General features: G+C 44.4%; 1 protein-coding gene across 1 annotated transcript in view; it reads right to left on the reverse strand.

The window, feature by feature from the left end:
• Positions 1 to 17,263: 17,263 nt before the first annotated feature.
• Positions 17,264 to 26,560, reverse strand: part of LOC126213028 (uncharacterized) — a 114,261-nt gene continuing 104,964 nt past the window's right edge. Inside the window, exon 8 of the mRNA XM_049940596.1 lies at positions 17,264 to 17,462. Coding sequence (XP_049796553.1) covers positions 17,375 to 17,462 — 88 coding nt within the window. The 3' untranslated portion in view covers positions 17,264 to 17,374. The remainder of the gene's footprint in view (positions 17,463 to 26,560) is intronic.

A 26,560-nucleotide genomic window follows, 5' to 3' on the forward strand; every position in this document is an offset into this window, starting at 1 on the left:
AAAGGACCTAAGATCGAACCCTGTGGGACCCCGTACTTGATAGCCCCCCAGTTTCAGGAATCAGCTGTTGTTTTAACATTACATGAACCACTTATTTCAACTTTCTGCATTCTTCCAGTTAAGTATGAATTAAACCATTTGTGCACTGCCCCCCTGTTGATGTCCTCCTCCACTGCCATTCCCAACCAGTGGCTATGCTTCTGGGCACAATGATGAACTGCATATTAGGACCTTTTTGACTGTATGATGGAATCACTCTACTATTCTATTACTTGCTGGATGGTAGCTTGTATTGTAGAGGTGGTTGCAACTGTACAGTGGGAGAAGCCCACTGGAAAGTTGGCTTGCACATTGTTTCCCCACAATCTGTAGTTATCTCTTGTACCCCAGATCTGGAGAACGAAGCACGCAGCAATGCTTTCGCAAACGAATCAGCAGATATGACTTGTATCGCTGTGACCTCTGGGGGCCTGGTAAAATCCATTTTACATGAGCGACTTTCTGCTCAAAATTGACTATTTGAAGTGTGTGTGCCTTTCATATCCGTGCGTACATCAGCAACCAACTGTGATGCGAGTTTGTCTACGACATCAATGACTATAGAGTGTGGTGAGTGTGGAGTTCTAAGTTTCCGAGTATGCTGCATGCAGTGCATGCACATAAACAGGTGACTATGGTAACATCTTCCAACATTGGAAGTTATAAACCATTCTGATTGAGCTCACTGCTATTACAGAAATTCATTTTATGCTTCTGTTTCTTCTTAATCTTAATTATGTTGTTTGCTTTGTTTACGTGGCACACTGAAAAGTTCACAAGGTCTTGTATTTTTTTCCTACTAGTGTTCCTCTACAAGAGAGATGAAGTATCTGAAAGCAAAAAGTTTACAGAGAAAAAACCTATACTATAGAAAAATAAGTATGTAAAAAGATAAATGTATTTTCTTTTATGGAAATTATTTCAGCATGAAGAAGTCAGATTTATTGGATGAGAAAAATAATTTTCATTGTTATTTGGCACTTAGCAAGAAAACTAGATAAAAAGGATAAAGCAAAAAGGCACTATTTACAGCACTCTATATATTGTCTGATGTGCCTTCGTGAACATATTTTCTCAAATACATGAATATGTTCTGAAATGTTTGGATGTCACTTTTCTTATTATTTCAGTTCTCATGAGTGTAGAGAATTTACCACACCACCAATGACTAGAACTTCTACTATGAATTCTGCTTTGGTCATTAAGAAACTCTGTTGTCACTGTTTGTTGCTGCATTTTGTTACTATATTTCGATTTTTTCGTAAGATGATAGTCGCTCACAAACTCACTTTCACCACTCAGATACCAAACTGTGCAGCAGGCAGTTCTCACAACAATTATTTTAATGCTGAGGTGTAAACAGAAATGACCACTTGAAACAGACATGACTCAGCATAGGAATAGAATGTCAGGGGTGCTGCAGTAGGTGCACTTGTCTTGAGAGCTCAACTGAGACAAGAAAGCCAGTCGTGTAAGGGGGTTTAAAACAATTGATGACCGTTAGCAAATAACATTGTCCAGCAGAGTACCATTTTTAACGACCCTACAACGTCCAAATGTATTTGCCAAAATCAAAGTGACGGCATTGGGAAGTGTGCGACAAGCTCGAAGACGTGGCAACCAATCTTTTTATGCTGGTGCGTCAGGCACATATACGGCCTTATGTGACAATCTCTCTGCAATCCTGGCCATATGACTAACTTGGCTGTCACTCGGGCTCACAGGTGTGCTAAGTTATGCAGCGTGCCTAAAACTTCCTGACGGTATTGTTCCAGTACGTAATGTCACTGTTTCCCTCTTGCTGTGTCACACCAAATACTGTCTAGCCCATCCTGAGCTGGCACACACCTGAGATACAGCACAATCCACTGCTCCTGTATGAGGCTGTGCAAAATGGGATCCTCCTATTGTTTTAACACTTACCTCCGTCCAATGAATAGAAACTGGCGAAGTTATGAGACAGGCAATCTGCAACCAGGCTGTCTTCCCCTGCTATGTGGCGCACATCATTTGATAACTGTACGATATACTCAACCTGCCTGTATACACACGGTAACCTAGGATCAGTCTCTCACTGAAAAATGGCCACCACTGGCTTGTGATCAGTAAAAATTCCGAAATGTCTCCATTCGATGGATGAGCAGAAATGTTTAATTGCAAAATAAATAGCATGCAACTCATGATCAATTGCACTCCGTTTTTGCTGCTGTTGGCCGGCTGCATTGGCCGAACAGTTCTAGGCGCTCCGTCCGGAACTGCGCGACTGCTACGGTCACAGGTTTGAATCCTGACTCTGGCACGGATGTGTGTGATGTCTTTAGGTTAGTTAGGTTTAAATAGTTCTGAGTTCTAGGGGACTGGTGACCTCACATGTTAAGTCCGTTGTGCTCAGAGCCATTTGAACCATTTTGCTGCTGATGAGTCAGGTTCCTGGAGAAAAATGCAAGTTGCTTCCAATTGAAACTTCCTGGAAGATTATTCTTGCTTCCAATTGCCCTCAACTTTCTGTTGCAATTCTGAAAATGAAGAAACTGCATAACAGGTTGCTTAATCCACAGTCTTTTATTGTGTACATGATTGGTTTTGGAACATGTAAATTTCCATCATCTGGTGTAAAAAACTAAATAACTCGATCATCTCAGGTTACCCTCACCCCAACGTTGTCGTGGAACCATAGTTTCCGTGCCGAAAGGATAACAGAGACATAAATTACATAAAAACCATTCCACCCATGCTGCACGTCTGAGGACAGAAACACAAACACAACCTGTTGTATTCTCTGTCACACAGCAAGAGGGGGATAGTTTTTATGGGATTTATGTCACTTTTACATTTTGGCATGCAATCTTTGGTACCATGTCAACATTGGGATGAGTATAACCTCAAATGGTTAAGTTATTTTACTTTTTACACCAGATGATGGAATTTTATATGTTCTGCACCAGCACGTAAACAATAAAAGATTATGTTAACCAAGGCTTCCGTGGCTGTTGTCACAGTCAATAAAATTCTTCTGGCTTTGAGGCCACAAGTCAACTATAAAATTGCGACGTTTCAGCGACTATTCCAAGATGCCTTCCTCAGGGTGCATTACTCTACTGGCCATTAAAATTGCCACACCAAGAACAAATGCAGATGATAAACGGGTATTCATTGGACAAATATATTATACTAGAACTGAGTGTGATTACATTTTCACGCAATTTGGGTGCATAGATCCTGAGAAATCAGTACCCAGAATAACCACCTCTGGCTGTAATAACGGCCTTGATATGCCTGGGCAATGAGTCAAACAGTGCTTGGTGTGTACAGGTACAGCTGCCCATGCAGCTTTGACTATGATACCACAGTTTATCAAGAGTAGTGACTGGCATATTGTGAAGAGCCAGTTGCTCGACCACCATTGACCAGATGTTTTCAACTGGTGAGAGATGTGGAGAATGTGCTGGCCAGGGCAGCAGTCGAACATTTTCTGTATCCAGAAAGGCCTGTACAGGACCTGCAACATGCGGTCGTGCATTATCCTGCTGAAATGTAGGGTTTCGCAATGATCGAATGAAGGGTAGAGCCATGGGTCGTAACACATCTGAAATGTAATGTCCACTGTTCAAAGTGCCATCAATGTGAACAAGAGGTGACCGAGATGTGTAACCAATGGCATCCCATACCATCATGTTGGGTGATATGCCAGTATGGCGATGATGAATATACACTTCCAATGTGCGTTCACCGCGATGTTGCCAAACACAGATGCGACCATCATGATGCTTTAAACAGAACCTGGATTCATCCAAAAAAATGACATTTTACCATTCGTACTCCCAGGTTCGTTGTCGAGTACACCATCGCAGGCGCTCCTGTCTGTGATGCAGCGTCGAGGGTAACCACAGCCACGGTCTCCGAGCTGGCAGTCCATGCTGCTGCAAATGTCATCAAACTGTTCATGCAGATGGTTGTTGTCTTGCAAACGTCCCCATCTGTTGACTCAGGGATCGAGACGTGGCCACACGATCCGTTGCAATCATGCGGATAAGATGCCTGTGATCTCAACTGCTAGTGATACAAGGCCGTTGGGATCCAGCATGGCGTTCCGTATTACCCTCCTGAACCCACTGATTCCATATTCTGCTAACAGTCACGGGATCTCGACCAACGCGAGCAGCAATGTCGCGATACGATAAACCACAATCGCGATAGGCTACAATCCGTCCTTTATCAAAGTCGGAAACTTGATGTTACGCATTTCTCCTCGTTACACGAGGCATCACAACAATGTTTCACCATGCAACACCGGTCAACTGCTGTTTGTGTATGAGAAATCGGCTGGAAACTTTCCTCATGTCAGCACGTTGTAGGTGTTGCCAACGGCGCCAGCCTTGTGTGAATGCTCTGAAAAGCTAAACATTTGCATATCACAGAATCTTCTTCCTGTCGGTTAAATTTCGCATCTGTAATACATCATCTTCGTGGTGTAGCAATTTTAATGGCCAGTAGTGTACTAACTGTACTTATGTACTATGGAGGAGTGATGTCATTGGATATCAGGGTGAGGAGAAAGGGTATTAGGTGTTCTTTTATTGGTCTTTGTCCACCCCGATAGCTGAGTGGTCAGTGCGGCAGTCTGTCTCACCAAGGGGACCGGGTTCAATTCCTGGCTGGGTCAGAGATTTTCTCCGCACAGGGGCTAGGTGTTGTGTTGTCCTCATTATCATTTCATCACCACCAGTGGAAGGCAACGGGAAACCACCACTGGAATCACTTCCCTAGGTGCTCATGTGGTGGACCTCTCTGATGAGGCTTCCCCCATGATAATACCTCCCGTAAGGCAGAAGACAAAGTTTTTTTGCATTGCGTGTTGTTATTGGCAGAAATGTGCATTTTCCATTGGTGGAAATTGGCGAATAGGAAACTGAGCAGCGACTGCAGCGTAGCGTTGTTTACTAACTAACTCTTGCCTGTCAGTAATGCCATGAGTGCCTTTTGGATGGCACCTCAGAGAGCCAGCAAGCATAAGAATCTGTGAAGTCCCTTATAAGTTGTGGGAAGAAGCATCAGTCATATTGCTTTGATATGCCTGGCAATGGTGACAGTTCTGCTGGGTAGACAAAGTAACCCACGAGTTTTTTTTATATGCAGTTCGATACATATACATTGTCCTAGATTCATGTACATAACTGAAACACTGTCGAAGGTGTGCTTCATGCTGTTCTACTGTGTCAAAAAACATGAGAAAGGCATTCACTTAACAAAAAACAAACGGTAACTCTCCAGGCACTTCATGCAATAACTGTTGCCGAGTTTGTGTGGCATTCCTGAGACCAAATGGCATAAAATGGCATTCATACAAGCTGTACGGGATGGCGGGTATGGACAGGCGGTGGGCGTTGTGAAATAATAGGGTAATTTTTAGAGAAAGGCCATTTATTGGCTAAAGCATGATGAAAAGGGGCTACATAGGCCTAGGGAGGTGAGGGTGAGCCAGAGCTTACAATTTGGCGAACATTGTTCACGAAGCTACCGAAAGTGGTTGTCTGCCAAAACTAAGTCCACAGTGCCGCAGCACCGGGAGAAGCGGGAGATGTTCAATGCTACAGGGCGCGCATCCGACTCGCGGGTGAGCAAGAATACAAGAGGGCGAGCCCGGTGACGGGCGGCCGGGTATGTTCGACGCACCACGCGGCTTCCTCCACCCTGATTGGTCAGGACCGTGCAAACCGTGCGGGCGGCATGGAACTTTCCAGAGCGTTGCCTGCTAAGCGACGCCTGGGGCGGCGTTACCTCGTCAGCACATGAGAGAGGTGCGTGAACAAGGTGCCCTTCCTCGGTGCTGACTTCCTGTTACTAAACCATGGGACGAAAGAATTTTCAGCCAGCTAACACTGCCGGCCGTGGCTTGGCCGCAATGGGAAAATGAAGTTACTGGTTGGAGGCTCATATAATAAAGTAAAATCTCCTACTGTCTGGCTCATCCTTTACAAAGCCAAATGGTATAGTCAGTGATGGTTTGTAACATCTGCTGATGCCGTGGGACTTTGCGAATATGTCTTGGCTCGTTCTGTCACACTTACGATTTTTGCATTACTAGTAGTGCTCTTAAAATCCATTACATTGGGTACAGGGCAATGGTCTGTAATTGTGAGTCCATTGAGCATACTGCAATCTCCACATATCCTCCAGGAATTATCTTCCTTATGCACTACGCAGATTGGGGAGACCCACACACTATCAGAGCTGACCACAATACCTGCTTTCAGCAGTTGGTCGAACTCTGGCTTTCAGCAGTTGGTCGAACTCTGCTTGTGCTGCAGGTAGCTTCTCTGCTGAATGCTGAATGCGACGGGTTCACTTTGTGTCATGCGGATGTGATGCTGAACACTGTGTGAGGATTTTCTGGTGGCACTGAAAGCTTAAATGAGTGCTGGAATGTCTAGGAGTAGATTATGAAAAAGTGGTTCCTCAGATAACATACCGTATTTACTCGAATCTAAGCCGCACCTGAAAAATGAGACTCGAAATCAAGGAAAAAAAAAATTTGCCCAAATCTAAGCCGCACCTGAAATTTGAGACTCTAAATTCACGGGGAGAAAAAAGTTTTAGACCACACCCCAAAATCGAAACAAAGATGGTCCATTGTAACATGAGGCACAGTTGAGGTCAAATGGATGAAGATACAGCTACAGTAGTTTGGTTCGAGTAGTAAGCTTAACAGTTAAGCTTTACCAAGTAGCCATTGCTATGTGTCAGGCGATCCGTCTGTATCTATATGGGTACCCTTTTTTTTTTCATGTGCTTAGTCTGGTTTGAATCGATTGCTTATTTTGCTTTGATCTGATAAGTGCCATTCTCTTTGTAATAGGTGTTTACGTCACTCTAAGCTGAAAATGCATTGGTGTACTGTGTCATGCATTATTTGTCGCATTCTGATAATGGGTGTTTACGGCCTGTCGCCGCTCGCTTACAATAAAGAAAAAAAAAGAGACGAATTGTCTCATAAGCGAAACAATGGCAAGAGACTGCTATTTGTTGTTACTTACACTGTTGCTTTCTTTGATAATGATCAACAAGAACCAAATAATAGACTGTGTATGATAGAAGATGTTCTGAAGGAGAGTTGAGCGAAAAAAAATTTCCGTTTGAAAATATTTGCAGACGCCTCTTTAGTACATTCTGCACAGAAATTAGAGTCATCTTAGATTTAAAAATCTATTCAGTTGCCGTACTTCATTTCTGACTCAATCACTATTCAGCATAAGAATAATATGAATATAAACATGACATGATACATATATTCTTCCTTGTTTGCTGTTGTCTCACTCTAGTTTTGTAGTTTATTAGGCAGACAGGATTTAAATTAGATAGCAGCAAACACGAAAGAATACATGGTATAATGTTTACATTCTTCTACCTTTTCTTTTAATTTATTTACTGACACAGAGGTTTTGGCGCCAGCATTTATCTTTGTGCCAGCAAAGCATGCCTGTGTAGCGCTACATATATTCGACGGCAGAAGTTAATTGTGGCGGGACCTACCAACATTTTTCAGAACTTCCACTTACTTTGTACTCGATTCTAAGCTGCAGGCAGTTTTTTGAATTACAAAAACTGGAAAAAAAAGTGCGGCTTAGATTCGAGTAAATACGGTAATGATTTTGCCACAGCACACAAATCATTATGTCTCCCATGGTGGTTCTTGTGTGAGGCACACATGGGCACCCCACATTGTTGTAGGTGTGGAAATGAATCAATATACTCCCGAGCGGATGAAGTTTAGACACCAGACACTTTCGTGCGACAAGCCACAGACATGTCACACTGCATTTGACTCAGTGCAGAAGGCACAGTAGGAAATATCCATTCTGTAGCTACTGGTAATAATCAGTGATTGACCAGGTCAGACATAAGCCATTAATGACACAAAAATTCCACTCCAGTAATGTGATGATTGGGCATGTCTGCAATCACGACAGCCAATGCTGGGTGTTCTAACAACCCTACCACAACAAAGGTCAGCATCTAATAACGATTGTGGTGCTGCTCACGCTGCCAAACACCGCACTTTCGGGCAACAACAGTCATTCATGTGGCCGGCATCATCAGAGCACAGTTAATAAAGTCATTTCATGTAACAATCAAAAAACTAGGCACTCATCCCTTTGTGCTTCCCACGCTGGCCTCGTCGCAAAATCATGGCTCAATCGTTGAAAATCTAGGTGGTTATGATTCCAAGCCCGGATGCAAAGAGGCCTAGGTTCTACCGCGCTATACTCAATAGTTATGTAGATGCGCCTCACAAACCATTCCTGGAGACCAAACCCTTCAAAGTCAGCACAATAGTGATGTAAAAAAAAAAAAAAAAAAAAAAAAAATATCAGCACTCTGAATTTAAGTTACACTTCCCCTTAATTGCCTTCATTGCAATGTCACGCAAACATAAAACATCACCTCACAATACAAAACATACCTGAAAACATCCTCCTCACAGTCACTGTCAAAGTTCACATTCTACAAGCTGACCACGTTACGCGTCCCTCCGACATGACGTCCGACACCCGACCCTCTCAAGGTCCGACTCTCTAACAACTTAACAACTAACTGACAATCGCTTACGCACCCAAAAATCAGAGTTACAAGTACATCAAAGGTCATAGTGACAAAAGAAAGAATACACATAAGAATAATATCATTGCAATATAAACATATCGATGTATCAAAAGTGAAATCAAATCTGAATGTTGTCTCAGAAATATGTTAAGTAGTTAACAGAAATACAGTAGAATATTACTGGTATCGAGAGGTTCAGGTGAGGTACCATAATGGTTCCGTAATTCAAGTACCATTACAGTGTCCAGGTGCAGTGCTAAATGTTTTTCACCGTATGTAACAATCCTGGAAACATTGGCTACAATAATTATATCTTGGGTTTTTGCCATCTGTGTGTCACTGGCAGCTATTGGACAGACACTGACTTCTGAACCTGTATCAATAAGAATCTTATCACCTTATAACTGGTTCTGTATAAACAACTGGTGTGACTGACTGCCGTTTGCATATCTTCTTCTTACTACACTCTAGCCTGGGCACTTGTGTTGTTACCAATAGACATTAGTGCTCGTCTCTGAAATTTGGGTAATTTTAGGGTTGAATGCACTGACGTGCTGAGCTGCCAAACTCGTATGATACCAGCATCGTCATTCCAATGAGTCTTATTGCATGGCAGTTTCCCTATTTTTCAAACAAGGACTTCATTCCTGCTGTTGGTGTGTGGCTACCTGCACATTTAGTTTTGCCGCTTGTGCCGTTAGTTGCTCCATAGTTGGTTCAGCTGACACATGCTGTTGGTGAGAAGTACAGGGTGTCCACAATGAGACTCCAACATTTTAATATCCTATATCTTTCTCATTTCAGATGGTGGACCTGTGAATCCTGAAGGGGCAGTCAGAGCAACTCAACAAGTTTGTGGTGTGCAAATTTGATACGCCAAGTGGCCGTAGTGGAGCTGCAATCAATTGTTTTAGCAAAATGGAGGATATGATGGAGCGTTCACAACTGGTCTGGTAGTATGCAGAGACAAAATCGGCGACACAAGTGCAAAGAAATTTTCGTCGAGTTTACAACAAAGCGTCCCCGTCGTTCGAGACTAAAGAAGTGGTGTTATCAGTTTTTGGCTACTGAGAGTGTTGCGAAAGGGCACGGTGGTGGTAAGCCTGGGATCAGCGAACATCGTGTGGAACAAGTGTGGCGGTCATTCGAACAAAGTCCACAGAAGTCAGTGCGAGAGGCAGCACGAGAACTTCGTATGAAACATTCAATAGTGCACAAAGTGCTTCATCAGCGATTATGTTTGTACGCATATAAAGTGCAGGTTGTGCAAGAAATCAAGCCGGATGATCGACCAAAGCAAGAAGAATTCGCACGTGTCATGTTAGATCGCATTGCCGCGGACGAGACTTTTTATCACGCGTGATGTTTACTGACGAGGCAACCTTTCACGTGTCAGGGGCTGTAAATCGTCACAATTTGTGCATCTGGGGGTCCGAAAATCCACATGCACCTAGGGAACACGTGCGCGACAGTCTGAAAGTTAATGTGTGGTGTGGATTGATGAAAAGTCATATTTTTGGGCCGTTTTTCTTTCAGGAGCTGACTGTGGATGGAGCCATCTACCTGGACATGTTGGAACAATTTGCTGTGCCACAGATAAGAGACCTGCAGCCAAATGTGATGTTTCAACAGGATGGTACGCCACCCCACTGGAGCCTTGATGTCTGAAAATTTTTATATGACACATTCCTGCAACGATGGATTGGCCGTGGAAGTCCAATTCCTTGGCCACCACGTTCGCTCGACATAACCCCCCTCGATTTTTTCTTGTGGGGTTATGTGAAAGACCGGGTATACGTTACACCAGTAAAGGACCTGCAAGACTTGAAACAGCACATAATAATTGTCATCAACTCTGTCACAGAACAGATGCTCCACAACACATGGCACGAAATCGATTATGGACTTGATATTCTTCACACTACCCGTGGCGTGAACCGTCCACCTGTGTATGAAAACTTGATGAGCTGCTGTATGATTTCCATGTATTTTTTCGTCAATAAATTGTGTTTCCTCTCAGATTTTATGTGTTCAAATGTTGGAGTCTCATTGTGGACACCCTGTATTGTGTGCATTACAGAACATTCCACTTCTCTGCCTATTCCTTGTCTTGATTGTTGCTGATTTTTGCACAAATGGGAAAATTACTTTCACTGTTTGCAATAGTGTCTGACTTCCTTGCTAAGTCTTGCAATGACACGTATGTTTGTGACACAATACAGAGCAGATGGTAGCTGGAAGTTTACGAAGCCATAATACACGTAAAGACCATTTGGGTAGAAGTTAGGGGCCTGCTGATATACACAGAGTTTTGAGCATCAGTGATGAAGACTTATTGCCCATGTTTTCATCTGCAAGGATTTTTTGTATTTGCTGTTCTGGTGACAGTGTGCAGTGATATACAAGAGTTTCCTTTAGTGCAGCGTAACTTTACTGTGACAAGTTTTCTTCAATTTCCTCAATCACTTATAAATCCAGGTGCAAAACCATGACATTACATCTATCAGAGTTATTGAAATACGCACTTGGCTTGCATAAATCAAAGCTGAGGTTGCATCAACCAGAATTCGGGCTGTTTAACATTTCCATATCAGGTGTACGTACTCACTTCTCGCATATTTCAGAGGGGCAGTCGACTAAAAACCAAACACCTGCCACAATGGGACCACGGAATGGTTCTTCAAAGGTAATCACCACATGCTTTAAGAATTTATCCCACTGGGAGACGAGACAATCAATTCCCGTTTCGTAGAATGTGGTCGCTGACAGATCCACAACCGCATCCATTCTTGCACTTCCTCAACCGACTGAAACTGATGTCCGTGCACGTCTTTCTTGTGATCTCCAAAGGTGTGAAAAATCACACAGTGAAACATCTGGGCTGAACGGAGGATGTTGCAGTGTTTCCCAACCAGATCACTCGAGCGTAGCCTCCATCTGATGTGCAGTGTGGGGGTGGGTGTTATCATGTAACAGGATAATTTTATCCAATAGCCTGAGGGCAAACAGCAAAGCGAACAAGGGAAACATTCCACATTTCCCTCACCAAAGAAATCCAAAGAAATCGCAGGAGAGCTTCTGTAAAGTTTGGAAGGTAGGAGACGAGTTACTGGCAGAAGTGAAGCTGTGAGCACCGGGTGTGAGTCGTGCTTCGGTAGCTCAGATGGTAGAGCACTTCCCGCGAAAGGCAAAGGTCCTGAGTTCAAGTCTCGGTCGGGCACAGAGTTTTAATCTGCCAGGAAGATTCATATCAGCGCACACTCCGCTGCAGAGTGAAAATCTCATTCTAGAAACATCCCCCAGGCTGTGGCTAAGCCATGTCTCCGCTGTATCCTTTCTTTCAGGAGTGGTTGTTCTGCAAGGTTCGCAGGAGAGCTTCTGTAAAGTTTGGAAGGTAGGAGACGGGATACTGGCAGAAGTGAAGCTGTGAGTACCGGGCGTGAGTCGTGCTTCGGTAGCTCAGATGGTAGAGCACTTGCCCGCGGAAGGCAAAGCTCCCGAGTTCGAGTCTCGGTCGGGCACACAGTTTTAATCTGCCAGGAAGTTTCATATCAGCGCACACTCCACTGCAGAGTGAAAATCTCATTCTGGAAAAATCCCCCAGGCTGTGGCTAAGCCATGTCTCCGCTATATCCTTTCTTTCAGGAGTGCTAGTTCTGCAAGGTTCGCAGGAGAGCTTCTGTAAAGTTTGGAAGGTAGGAGACGAGATACTGGCAGAAGTAAAGCTGTGAGCACCGGGCGTGAGTCGTGCTTCGGTAGCTCAGTTGGTAGAGCACTTGCCCGCGAAAGGCAAAGGTTCTGAGTTCGAGTCTCGGTCGGGCACACAGTTTTAATCTGCCAGGAAGTTTCATATCAGCGCACACTCCGCTGCAGGGTGAAAATCTCATTCTGAAATCCAAAGACGTTCACACAAGTTCCGGTAAGGTCCTGTTGATCTTTTACTGTGACTGCAGGTGGCCCTCTGCTCATCTAGTTTCTCAACTGTGGAACAACAATCAATATGCAGCGCTATGAAGGGACTTTGCAGAAACTGTGACATGCACCGTAAAAGTCAAAATGCCCAGGAATGCTGTCACACAAAAGCATCCTGTTGCACGCCACCCTGACACAACAATCAGACAATGCCTACGCTTCACCAGTTTGGTTGCAAAACACTGCTCAACCTCTGTTCAGCAAGGACGTTTTACCATACGATTTTCACATCTTTGGTTACCAAAAGAAAGACGTTGACATCAATCTCAGTTGGACAAGGAAGAGCAAGAACAGATACAGTTGTCAATCCATCAACCACTGGATCCTACAAACGGGAATTGACCGTCCCATCTGCCAGTGGAATAAATGTCTTTAACATGTGTGACAAGTGTTCTGTTTTCATTTGACTGCCTTTTATCATCTGTCATGACATTTTGCAGTGAATTAACTTGTGGGCAGTGATCCTGCCGTACTGTGGACAGGTTCCTTTCCACACTGCTGTATAACACACACTTGACTTAACATAAAGCTAAACCACATTACAATATCCACCAAATAAACATACTAAAAGAAGGAAGAAATATTAGGGTTCAACATCTTGCCAATGATGAGGACATTAGAGAAGCGTCATGGGGTCTGACGGGGGAAGGAAATCACAACTGTCATTTTCAAAGGGACCTTTAAGGGTACAGATATCAAAACCACAACTGTATATCGAATCTTACACTTTCTGTGCGGAACCCGAGGCGATGGTCCTCCATTAGACGGTAGGGTGGCTTTTTGGCACTTGCAGAAAAGGTGCGTAGGAAGTCAGTCTGCGGGGCTGGTTCACGGAGTGAACAAGTACGAGTCAGGGGGCAGAAAATATTGGCACAAATAGGAGCACAAAATAATCTGAGCTGACACTAGGCATGGTGACACTAGGTGTGGTGGCTTATGGGAGCAACAAATACAGAAATTCCATAAATTCACTGTAACTACACTACTGGCCATTAAAATTGCTACACCACGAAGATGACGTGCTACAGACGCGAAATTTAACCGACAGGAAGAAGGTGCTGTGATATGCAAATGTTTAGCTTTTCAGAGCATTCACACAAGGTTGGCGCCGGTGGCGACACCTACAATGTGCTGACATGACGAAAGTTTCCAACAGAATTCTCATACACAAACAGCAGTTGACCGGCGTTGCCTGGTGAAACGTTGTTGTGATGCCTCGAGTAAGGAGGAGAAATGCGTACCATCACGTTTCCGACTTTGATAAAGGTCGGATTGTAGAATATCATGATTGCAGTTTATCGTATCACGACATTGCTGCTTGCGTTGGTCGAGAACCAATGACTGTTAGCGGAATATGGAATCAGTGGGTTCAGGAGGGTAATACGGAACACCGTGCTGGATCACAACAGCCTTGTATCACTAGCAGTCGAGATGCCAGGCATCTTATCCACGTGGCTGTAATGGATTGTGCAGCCATGTCTCGCTCCCTGAGTCAACAGATGGGGACATTTGCAGAACAACAACCATCTGCACGAACAGTTCGACGATGTTTGCAGCAACATGGACTATCAGCTCGGAGACCGTGGCTGCGGTTACCCTTGACACTGCATCACAGACAGGAGCGCCTGTGATGGTGTACTCAACGATGAACCTGGGTGCACGAATGGCAAAATGTCATTTTTTCGGATGAATCCAGGTTCCGTTTACAGCATCCTGATGGTCGCATCCGTGTTTGGCGACATTGCGGTGAACGCACATTGGAAGCGTGTATTCGTCATTGCCATACTGGCGTATCACCCAGCGTGATGGTGTGGGGTGTCGTTGGTTACACGTCTCGGTCACTTCTTGTTCACATTGACGGCACTTTGAACAGTGGACTACATTTCAGATGTGTTACGACCCGTGGCTGTACCCTTTATTCGATCCCTTCGAAACCCTACATTTCAGCAGGATAATGCATGACCGCATGTTGCAGGTCCTGTACAGGCCTTTCTGGATACAGAAAATGTTCGACTGCTGCCCTGGCCAGCACATTCTCCAGATCTCCCACCAATTGAAAACGTCTGGTCAATGGCGGCCGAGCAACTGGCTCGTCGCAATACGCCAGTCCCTACTCTTGATGAACTGTGGTGTCGTGTTGAAGCTGCATGGGCAGCTGTACCTGTACACGCCATCCGAGCTCTGTCTGACTCAATGCCCAGGCATATCAAGGCCGTTATTATGGCCAGAGGTGGTTGTTCTGGGTACTGATTTCTAAGGATCTATGCAGCCAAATTGTGTGCAAATGTAATCACATGATTGGTCGGCCTGCAGTGAGTGAATAATGGCTCACCTTGTGTTGGCAAGTTTCACATGTAGCCCAAATAAGTCAAAGAACAGAATATGCAGAGTGCTGAAAAAACCACAGCCAACTGTTTGGAAGATTTTAAGGAAATTACTGAAGCCTCACTGCTTGCAATTACTCAAGTTCTAACTCCAATAACAAAGTCAGATGTCTCAAAGTTTTGGTACAGTTTCAACAGCTTATGGAAGAGGATGGGTTTTGTGAAAAACTCATATTTAGTGATGAAGCAGTGTTTTTTGTGAAAGGTACAGTGGAGCAGCACAATCTTTAAAGCTCAGGGACAGAGGATCCACACGCTATCGTGCAAGACATTTTAGTTTCACCAAAATTTAATGTGTTCTGTGTATTCTGACAGTTTATAGTGTATGGTCACTTTAGTGTGAACTTTATCAACCAGCAGGATGGTGCTTCATCCCTTTTCCACCATGAAATTTGTGAATTCTTAAAAAGGAAATTGAGAAGCCGATGGACTGGTCACGGTGGGGTTGATGATCAGCAAATCGTGTCATAGCATCCACCTCTCCCCACATAACCCATGTAATTTTTTCTGTGTGGGGTTATGTGAAAGACTCGGTGTTTACGCCTGCTTTACCGACAAACCTACCAGAACTGTAAGGGCGCGTCACAAATCTATAAAAACTTGCTGTGCCAAAAATGGGAAGAACTTGATATCTGCAGAATCAGTACGGGTTCCTGAGTTTTTCTAAGTGTTTGCCAAGCCCTGTGACAATATGTCAAATAAGATAGCTAAAGCAAATATGTGAAACTGCTTCAGTCATTTATACTAATCTTGCACTCATGATTAAAACTAGCTCCTCAACAGAATGGAATGGGACAAAATGGAAGGAAACAAGTCAAGTGCTCTCAGAAAGAAAGTGTTGACATTGGATGGGGAGGCGGCATTGCTTGCTAACATTTCATATTAACCTAACCTTCCTACACTCACTCATGTTTCTGCCTCCTTAAATTTTACTGTATTGTTTGCTTTGTTTCGTGACGCACTGCGAAGGTTACAGAAAGACTCTGACATTTCACCGACAAGTGTGAAATAAAAAAATAAAGAAATGAAAACTTCAGGTGGGAAGATAATTTAGATTTTGCAATATGTGGCTGGACAAATATAGAGCTTACATTATGCATCAACAAAAAGCATAAATAGGTTAAACAATTTTAGTTTTTTTCAATGGTGAAAGAGTCAGTCTGGAGAAGAATATACTTTTCCCGACATTATTTTGCACCTGGAAAGGAGGGAGGTGGTGGCAGAGGGTAACGTGAAAGGTGGTATGTATTGTCTCCAAAATATTGTTTGGCACATTTGTATGTTTGACCAAACAGATGATGACATTATGAAATGTTCAGATGACACTTTCCCTATACTTTCAATTTCCAGCTGTGCGGAGGCTTTAGCATGTGACCTTCACTGAGGACATCCAGTATGAGTTTTGCTTTTGTCATTAATAAACTTTATCATTGCTAGTTCCTTAGTTCTGATACTGTATTCTGACTTTCTGTATCACAGATGGTGTCTCATAAGCTCACTTTCACCATCTGATATTGGTCTAAGGCACACCCTGTGTGGAGGTAAAATAGCTAGAAAGCTTTGGTGTAAGGTAATAGGTGAGATTTCGGACAAGCACACAGCCTCGTTGCCATATATTCATAAAAAAGTCAATAAAAATGGCGAGTTCCGCATTGTAAATAAACATGTTATTTACTGAAACATATCTTTAATGATCCATGTGCAGTGACCATTTACAATTTTATAAAAGCCATAATCGGTACAAAACTCTTACGTTCTCAATAAAAAGGGGGGGAACAACATAAGAGGATTGATAAAAAATAGCAGAAGGCCCATAACACTTCCTTGGGGAATGCCAGAAATCACTTCTGTTTCACTCGACGACTTTCCGTCAGTTACTACAAACTGTGACCTCTCTGACAGGAAATCATGAATGCAGTCTCACAATTGAGACAATACTCCTTGGGCATGCAATTTCACTACGAGCTCATTGTGTGGTAAAGTGTCGAAAGCAACAGACCTACTGATCCCAGGTGTCATCGGCTCCACATGACATAATGATGATGTGGTACATGTGGAAAGGGAATGACAATTTTTTTGAATGTAGGTTGTGGTGACACTGATTTGTAGCATACCTCTTGGCCTGTGTTAGATCAAAAGTTGACAGTTGGAAAAAATGGCACTGAAGGCTTCAGTTAATTTGGATATGGGGGCACATATCATAATGATGACACACTGACAGGGCCAAGTACAACAATCTTCAAATCAGGAATCATAAATACAGTAAAGCAGAATAATATTTCTTTATTTATTTTGGATTCTTTACTATTTTTGTAAATGATGTATTTATGAATTCATGTACATGACTGAATGGAAATGTATTATACAGTGATGACAGCTCAAAGCATCCCCAACTTCCGCCATGCCTCCATCAGCTTTGGCTGCTCCACACCTTCCCAGTGGCGCACTGGTATCTTTGCGAAGAACCTGCAGAAGAAAAGGAGATGAGTTTGCTTAACATCTACAGCTACATCTATACTCTACAAATCACTGTGAAATGCAAGGCAGAGGGTATGTCCCACTTTACCAGTTATTAGGGTTTCTTCCTCTTCCATTCATGTACAGAGCATGGGAAGAATAACTGATTTAATGCCTCTGTGCATGCTGTAATTATTCTAAGCTTACCCTCGCAATCCCTATGTGAGCAATTATATAGGGGGTTGCAGTATATTCCCAGAGTCATCATTTAAAGCCAGTTCCTGAAACTTTGTTAGTAGGCTGTCTCAGGATAGTTTACGTCTATCTTCAAGAGTCTTTCAGTTCATTTTCTTCACTATCTCTGTGACACTCTCCCACAGATCAAATGAACCTATGACCATTCCTGCTGCCTTTCTCTGTATACGTTCAATATCCCCTGTTATACACTCCTGGAAATGGAAAAAAGAACACATTGACACCGGTGTGTCAGACCCACCATACTTGCTCCGGACACTGCGAGAGGGCTGTACAAGCAATGATCACACGCACGGCACAGCGGACACACCAGGAACCGCGGTGTTGGCCGTCGAATGGCGCTAGCTGCGCAGCATTTGTGCACCGCCGCCGTCAGTGTCAGCCAGTTTGCCGTGGCATACGGAGCTCCATCGCAGTCTTTAACACTGGTAGCATGCCACGACAGTGTGGACGTGAACCGTATGTGCAGTTGACGGACTTTGAGCGAGGGTGTATAGTGGGCATGCGGGAGGCCGGGTGGACGTACCGCCGAATTGCTCAACACGTGGGGCGTGAGGTCTCCACAGTACATTGATGTTGTCGCCAGTGGTCGGCGGAAGGTGCACGTGCCCGTCGACCTGGGACCGGACCGCAGCGACGCACGGATGCACGCCAAGACCGTAGGATCCTACGCAGTGCCGTAGGGGACCGCACCGCCACTTCCCAGCAAATTAGGGACACTGTTGCTCCTGGGGTATCGGCGAGGACCATTCGCAACCGTCTCCACGAAGCTGGGCTACGGTCCCACACACCGTTAGGCCGTCTTCCGCTCACGCCCCAACATCGTGCAGCCCGCCTCCAGTGGTGTCGCGACAGGTGTGAATGGAGGGACGAATGGAGACGTGTCGTCTTCAGCGATGAGAGTCGCTTCTGCCTTGGTGCCAATGATGGTCGTATGCGTGTTTGGCGCCGTGCAGGTGAGCGCCACAATCAGGACTGCATACGACCGAGGCACACGGGGCCAACACCCGGCATCATGGTGTGGGGAGCGATCTCCTACACTGGCCGTACACCACTGGTGATCGTCGCGGGGACACTGAATAGTGCACGGTACATCCAACCCGTCATCGAACCCATCGTTCTACCATTCCTAGACCGGCAAGGGAACTTGCTGTTCCAACAGGACAATGCACGTCCGCATGTATCCCGTGCCACCCAACGTGCTCTAGAAGGTGTAAGTCAACTACCCTGGCCAGCAAGGTCTCCGGATCTGTCCCCCATTGAGCATGTTTGGGACTGGATGAAGTGTCGTCTCATGCGGTCTGCACGTCGAGCACGAACGCTGGTCCAACTGAGGCGCCAGGTGGAAATGGCATGGCAAGCCGTCCCACAGGACTACATCCAGCATCTCTACGATCATCTCCATGGGAGAATAGCAGCCTGCATTGCTGCGAAAGGTGGATATACACTGTACTAGTGCCGACATTGTGCGTGCTCTGTTTCCTGTGTCTATGTGCCTGTGGTTCTGTCAGTGTGATCATGTGATGTATCTGACCCCAGGAATGTGTCAATAAAGTTTCCCCTTCCTGGGACAATGAAGTCACGGTGTTATTATTTCAATTTCCAGGAGTGTAGTTCAATTCTTTTATCTTGGCGGCTCGCGCATCCTCGCCCAGACGCGGGAGATTGCTGCGTTGCCAGTTGCAAATGATGCACGCGCCAAGAGAAGCAGCGCCATAGTGTAGTACAGTTCGCAAACTTATGTTTATGGGGGAGCGCGCAGTTCATGAAGTAAAGCCACCACGGCCGCATTAACCCTCTCGCTGCTACAGAGTGCTCCCCGCATTCCGCGCTGTGCGCGATTTTGTCATCACTGCACTGCTCGCCTGTGCAGACACGTGGTGTTCCGACTACTTTGACACACTTATTATTCGATTTCACAAAAACTATTTGGCGCAAAAATTTGATTTTTACACATCTTCTTGACTGATACCTTCCCCCCATAAAAGACTTCATTTTGTATCGATGTTCAACGAAGTTATTGTGCAGCTTTAAGTGTAGTAAACCATTGCGCGAAATTTTGAAGAGTTTGCAGAGGTAAAAGTCCATAGCATATAATTTCTGTATGCTCGATTTTAGTTGCCACAATGTTGAGAATGAAATGTGGACAAGATATCTAAATTTCATATAAAATTTACTGTATAACAATATTTCATTTAATTTATGTACCAGATAGGTGTCGTATGTGATATTGAGAAATATCCCGTGTTTTGTGACTGTAATAAAAGTTTTATTTGTACCAGAGCCATTTCGCTTTTTTCTAAAATGTTCTGATTAAAACAAAGTTGGTAAAGTACACAAAACTGAATTGTGGATGCAACAAAACATAGAAACTAAAATATATTGTCAGTGAGGCGCAGTGCACAAACAATTTGTGTTTGTCACAACGGACAGCAAATACTTGCCAAAACATAGATCAGTCGACGAAAACATTGAATACGATGTCGCCAAAGCAGCGAAGCAAAGAATCAGACAATCAAGTAGCTCGGCAACGAAATTCTGCTCTAAATAATACTTTTAATACTGTCGCAAAAGAATATGTCTCAATATGAATAGTAAAACAGCGACTGCGGAAGAGAAGATATACAAACAAAACAGATAACATGAATATTTTATGTGTGCCTTTTCACTGTTTTTAATTGCTGTGAAAAGAAATATTGGAGGACAAAATTAGAAAAACCAAAAACTTATTATGATTATAATGAAGAGATAAAGCACTAGAAATTTCAAAAAATTACATTCAAATGAATAAAGTTCATGAAGTAAGAAATAAGTAAATAAAGAAAATATTAAGTGCCAATCGAGGTTTGAACTCAGAACCTTATGCGTGGCAGCCAAACATTGTACCCATTATGCTAACGCAGCTCGTCGTTAAATAGAGTTCCTGGAGGACCCTAAAATATCACGCAAAATACCGACAAACATTGTTGGTATGACTATGAATTACTCACGTTTCGTCGAAGTACAACAGGAAATAAACAATTACTGCTGTTCTTTATTGCGAAAAAGCGGTTCGTGAGAATGATACAAACACCTTTCCTTGTTATCGCCTGAATTAGGAGGCTTATAGCTTGTTTGGTATAATTAATTAATAGAATATGAAGCAATTAGTATAAAGAATGCTTTTTCCAAACAGAAAGTCTGCTATCAAGACAATGCTTTTGTTCAATTACCTTATTTACGACTGAACGTTTCTAAAACTGAAGACACTCGTCCGTGCTCTGCACTGCAGTCGAGCTCTGGCAACGTCGTTCTCTGCTCATTGGCTGACTGTGTTTTGTGACGTCAGATGTGCAGAACGAACCTAAATTCGGCCACCGTCGTAAATGGTGCGCACTTTAGTCCTATTTGGTATAGGTCCGACACACTTGAGCAATATTCTAGAACTGGTCACATGAGCGATTTGTTAGAAATCTCCTTAGTAGACTTAGTGCCCATCCCCTGTATTCTATCAATAAACCAAAGTCTACCAACTGCTTTACTCACCACTGAGCCTAAGTGATAATTCCATTTCACATCCTTATCAAGTGCCACACCCGGGTATTTGTAAGAATTGGCTGATTCCAACAGTGTCTCATTGATATTATAGTCACAGTGTTTTGCGGAGTGCACAACTTCACATTTCTAAACATTTAAAGTAAGTTGCAAATGTTTCCACCATTCTGAAATTTTATCAAGATATAACTGAATATTTATGCAGCTTCTTTCAAATAGTACTTCCTTATACACTCCTGGAAATGGAAAAAAGAACACATTGACACCGGTGTGTCAGACCCACCATACTTGCTCCGGACACTGCGAGAGGGCTGTACAAGCAATGATCACACGCACGGTACAGCGGACACACCAGGAACTGCGGTGTTGGCCGTCGAATGGCGCTAGCTGTCCAGCATTTGTGCACGCCGCCGTCAGTGTCAGCCAGTTTGCCGTGGCATACGGAGCTCCATCGCAGTCTTTAACACTGGTAGCATGCCGCGACAGCGTGGACGTGAACCGTATGTGCAGTTGACGGACTTTGAGCGAGGGCGTATAGTGGGCATGCGGGAGGCCGGGTGGACGTACCGCCGAATTGCTCAACACGTGGGGCGTGAGGTCTCCACAGTACATCGATGTTGTCGCCAGTGGTCGGCATAAGGTGCACGTGCCCGTCGACCTGGGACCGGACCGCAGCGACGCACGGATGCACGCCAAGACCGTAGGATCCTACGCAGTGCCGTAGGGGACCGCACCGCCACTTCCCAGCAAATTAGGGACACTGTTGCTCCTGGGGTATCGGCGAGGACCATTCGCAACCGTCTCCATGAAGCTGGGCTACGGTCCCGCACACCGTTAGGCCGTCTTCCGCTCACGCCCCAACATCGTGCAGCCCGCCTCCAGTGGTGTCGCGACAGGCGTGAATCGAGGGACGAATGGAGACGTGTCGTCTTCAGCGATGAGAGTCGCTTCTGCCTTGGTGCCAATGATGGTCGTATGCGTGTTTGGCGCCGTGCAGGTGAGCGCCACAATCAGGACTGCATACAACCGAGGCACACAGGGCCAACACCCGGCATCGTGGTGTGGGGAGCGATCTCCTACACTGGCCGTACACCACTGGTGATCGTCGAGGGGACACTGAATAGTGCACGGTACATCCAACCCGTCATCGAACCCATTGTTCTACCATTCCTAGACCGGCAAGGGAACTTGCTGTTCCAACAGGACAATGCACGTCCGCATGTATCCCGTGCCACCCAACGTGCTCTAGAAGGTGTAAGTCAACTACCCTGGCCAGCAAGGTCTCCGGATCTGTCCCCCATTGAGCATGTTTGGGACTGGATGAAGCGTCGTCTCACGCGGTCTGCACGTCCAGCACGAACGCTGGTCCATCTGAGGCGCCAGGTGGAAATGGCATGGCAAGCCGTTCCACAGGACTACATCCAGCATCTCTACGATCGTCTCCATGGGAGAATAGCAGCCTGCATTGCTGCGAAAGGTGGATATACACTGTACTAGTGCCGACATTTTGCATGCTCTGTTGCCTGTGTCTATGTGCCTGTGGTTCTGTCAGTGTGATCATGTGATGTATCTGACCCCAGGAATGTGTCAATAAAGTTTCCCCTTCCTGGGACAATGAATTCACGGTGTTCTTATTTCAATTTCCAGGAGTGTAGAAAACTGCATCATCTGCAAAAAGCCTGATGTTACTATTAATATTGTCTGCAAGGTCATTAATACACATCATCAACAGCAAGGGTCCTGACACACTTCCCTGGGGCACACCTAAAGTTACTTCTCTGTCTGAGAATGACTATCCATCCGAGATACCACAGTCTTCAACCCTGTCACAAATTTCACTTGATACCTCTTATGATCACACTTGTGATGAAAGCATAGGGGTGTTACTGAGTTAAACACTTTTCAGAAATCAGGAAATACTGCATCTACCTGACTGCCTTGATCCAAAGCTATCACTAAATCGTGTGAGAAAAGTATGAGTCGGGTCTCACATGATCAATGTATTAGGAATCTGTGCCGGATGGTATGGAGGAGGTCATTCTGTTCAAGATACCTCATTGTGCTCGAGCTCAGAATATATCTAGGATTCTACAACAAATCGATGTTAACAATATTGGACAGTAGTTTTGTGGATCAGTTCTACTACCCTTCCTGGCAATACTAACCTTACGACTTATCTTAGAAGAAAGATTAAGAAAAGGCAAACCTATGTTTCTAGCATTTGTAGACTTAGAGAAAGCTTTTGACAACGTTAACTGGAATACTCTCTTCCAAATTCCGAAGGTGGCAGGGGTAAAATACAGGGAGCAAAAGGCTATTTACAATTTGTACAGAAACCAGATGGCAGTTATAAGAGTCGAGGGGCATGAAAGGGAAGCAGTGGTTGGGAAAGGAGTGAGACAGGGTTGTAGCCTCTCCCCGATGTTATTCAATCTGTATATTGAGCAAGCAGTAAAGGAAACAAAAGAAAAATTCGGAGTAGGTACTAAAATTCATGGAGAAGAAGTAAAAACTTTGAGGTTCACCGATGACATTGTAATTCTGTCAGAGACAGCAAAGGACTTGGAAGAGCAGTTGAACGGAATGGACAGTGTCTTGAAAGGAGGATATAAGATGAACATCAACAAAAGCAAAACAAGGATAATGGAATGTAGTCAAATTAAGTCGGGTGATGCTGAGGGGATTAGATTAGGAAATGAGACACTTAAAGTAGTAAAGGAGTTTTGCTATTTAGGGAGTAAAATAACTGATGATGGTCAAAGTAGAGAGGATATAAAATGTAGACTGGCAATGGCAAGGAAATCGTTTCTGAAGAAGAGAAATTTGTTAACATCGAGTATAGATTTAAGTGTCAGGAAGTCGTTTCTGAAAGTATTTGTATGGAGTGTAGCCATGTATGGAAGTGAAACATGGATGATAACCAGTTTGGACAAGAAGAGAATAGAAGCTTTTGAAATGTGGTGCTACAGAAGAATGCTGAAGATAAGGTGGGTAGATCACGTAACTAATGAGGAGGTATTGAATAGGATTGGGGAGAAGAGAAGTTTGTGGCACAACTTGACTAGAAGAAGGGATCGGTTGGTAGGACATGTTTCGAGGCATCAAGGGATCAAAAATTTAGCATTGGAGGGCAGCGTGGAGGGTAAAAATCGTAGAGGGAGACCAAGAGATCGATACACTAAGCAGATTCAGAAGGATGTAGGTTGCAGTAGGTACTGGGAGATGAAGAAGCTTGCACAGGATAGAGTAGCATGGAGAGCTGCATCAAACCAGTCTCAGGACTGAAGACCACAACAACAACAACAACCCTTCCTATAAGTGTGACCTGGGCTTTTTCCCATGAACAGGGTACAGTTATTTGTTTGAGGGATCTACAACAGATTATAGCTAGAAGAGGGGCTAACTCAGCCACAAATTCAGTATAGAATCTGACAAGGATTCCACTGGAGCCTGGAGCTTTGTTTTGTTTTAACTATTTCAGCTGTTTCTCAACACCACTGACAGTAATATTTATTTAATTCATCTTTTCAGTGGTATGGGGATTAAATTGGGGCACTTCTCCTGGGTTTGCCTTTGTAAAGGAATGCCTAAAAAAGGAGTCAAGCAGTTTAGCTTCTGCTCTGCTACCCTCAGTCTCAGTTCCTGTCTCATTCGCTGTGGACTGGACACTAACTCTGGTGCCACTAACAGCCTTTACATACAACCAGAATTTCTTTGGGTTCTGTGAAAGATCATTTGAAAATATTCCGCTATGGTAGTCATTGAAGGCATCCCACATTGCTCCCTCGACAGCCAAACACATTTCATTCAACATCTATCTATAGCCGTATGCTTTGTTTTACAGCTATTATGCTGTAATTTCTGTTTCTTCAGAAGTTTCTTTGAGTGATTGTATACCACAGAGGGCCCCTTTTACAATGAACTGTTTGACTGGCCACATACCTATCCAGTGCATGGTCAATCATTCTTTTCAACTTGAGCCATTGTTCCTCTAGATGCTGTGTGCTGGAAGTTTCAAGTTCTTTGCTGAGATACAACACTGTTGACATTTCACCTAGTTTACTTAATGTCTAGGCAATGGCCTTGCCACAGTGGATACACCGGTTCCCGTCAGGTCACTGAAGTTAAGCGCTGTCAGGCGTGGCCGGCACTTGGATGGGTGACTATCTGGGCACCATGTGTTGTTGCCATTTTTCGTGGTGCACTCAGCCTCGTGATGCCAATTGAGGAGCTACTCGACCGAATAGTAGCGGCTCCGGTCAAAGAAAACCATCGTAACGACCGGGAGAGCGGTGTGCTGACCACACGCCACTCCTCTCCACATTCCTCAGCTGAGGATAACACGGCAGTCGGATGTGTTGTGTCTAGACAAGACATCCTAGACACAATGAGAGGAAGCCGAAAGACACGCGCTTAAACTCACGCAGGCTGGCGTGAGGTCTGAAACAGGATACGTAATGAATGCTATAAAGAAAAGTACGTAGCTTCTGGAATACTTAACTTTAATCCACATTTGTAGAACATCGCTCTTGATGATACATTAATAGAATCTCAACATCAATTGAATACGGCGCCTTGCTAGGTCGTATCAATTGTAGCTGAAGGCTATGCTAACTATCATCTCGGCAAATGAGAGCGTATTTGTCAGTGTAGCTTCGCTAGCAAAGTCTGCTGTACAACTGGGTGAGTGCCAGGACGTCGCTCTAGACCTGCCATGTGGCGGCGCTCGGTCTGCAATTACGGACAGTGGCGACATGCGGGTCCGACGTATACTAGCGGACCGCGGCCGATTTAAAGGCTACCACCAAGCAAGTGTGGTGTCTGGCGGTGACACCACAGGATGGTCCAGATGGGCCACTTGTGGTCTGAAGATGGAGTGCTCACTTAATGTCTATATCTTTCTATTTGTTTTAGTTGTCCTTTGCCCTTTGTTAATCATTGTTGTCACAACCATGTCATGGTCACTAGTACCAGTTTCAATGTGGACATCCTCAAAGAGGTCAGGTCCATTTGTTGCCATTAGATCCAGTACATTTCCATCATAAGTACAGGGCTATTACAAATGATTGAAGCGATTTCATAAATTCACTGTAGCTCCATTCATTGACATATGGTCACGACACACTACAGACACGTAGAAAAACTCATAAAGTTTTGTTCGGCTGAAGCCGCACTTCAGGTTTCTGCCGCCAGAGCGCTCGAGAGCACAGTGATACAAAATGGCGACAGCAGCCGAGAAAGCGTATGTCGTGCTTGAAATGCACTCACATCAGTCAGTCGTAACAGTGCGACGACACTTCAGGACGAAGTTCGACAAA

The sequence above is a fragment of the Schistocerca nitens genome, chromosome 11 (assembly GCF_023898315.1).
Source record: "Schistocerca nitens isolate TAMUIC-IGC-003100 chromosome 11, iqSchNite1.1, whole genome shotgun sequence".
Classification (NCBI taxonomy): Eukaryota; Metazoa; Arthropoda; class Insecta; order Orthoptera; family Acrididae; genus Schistocerca; species Schistocerca nitens.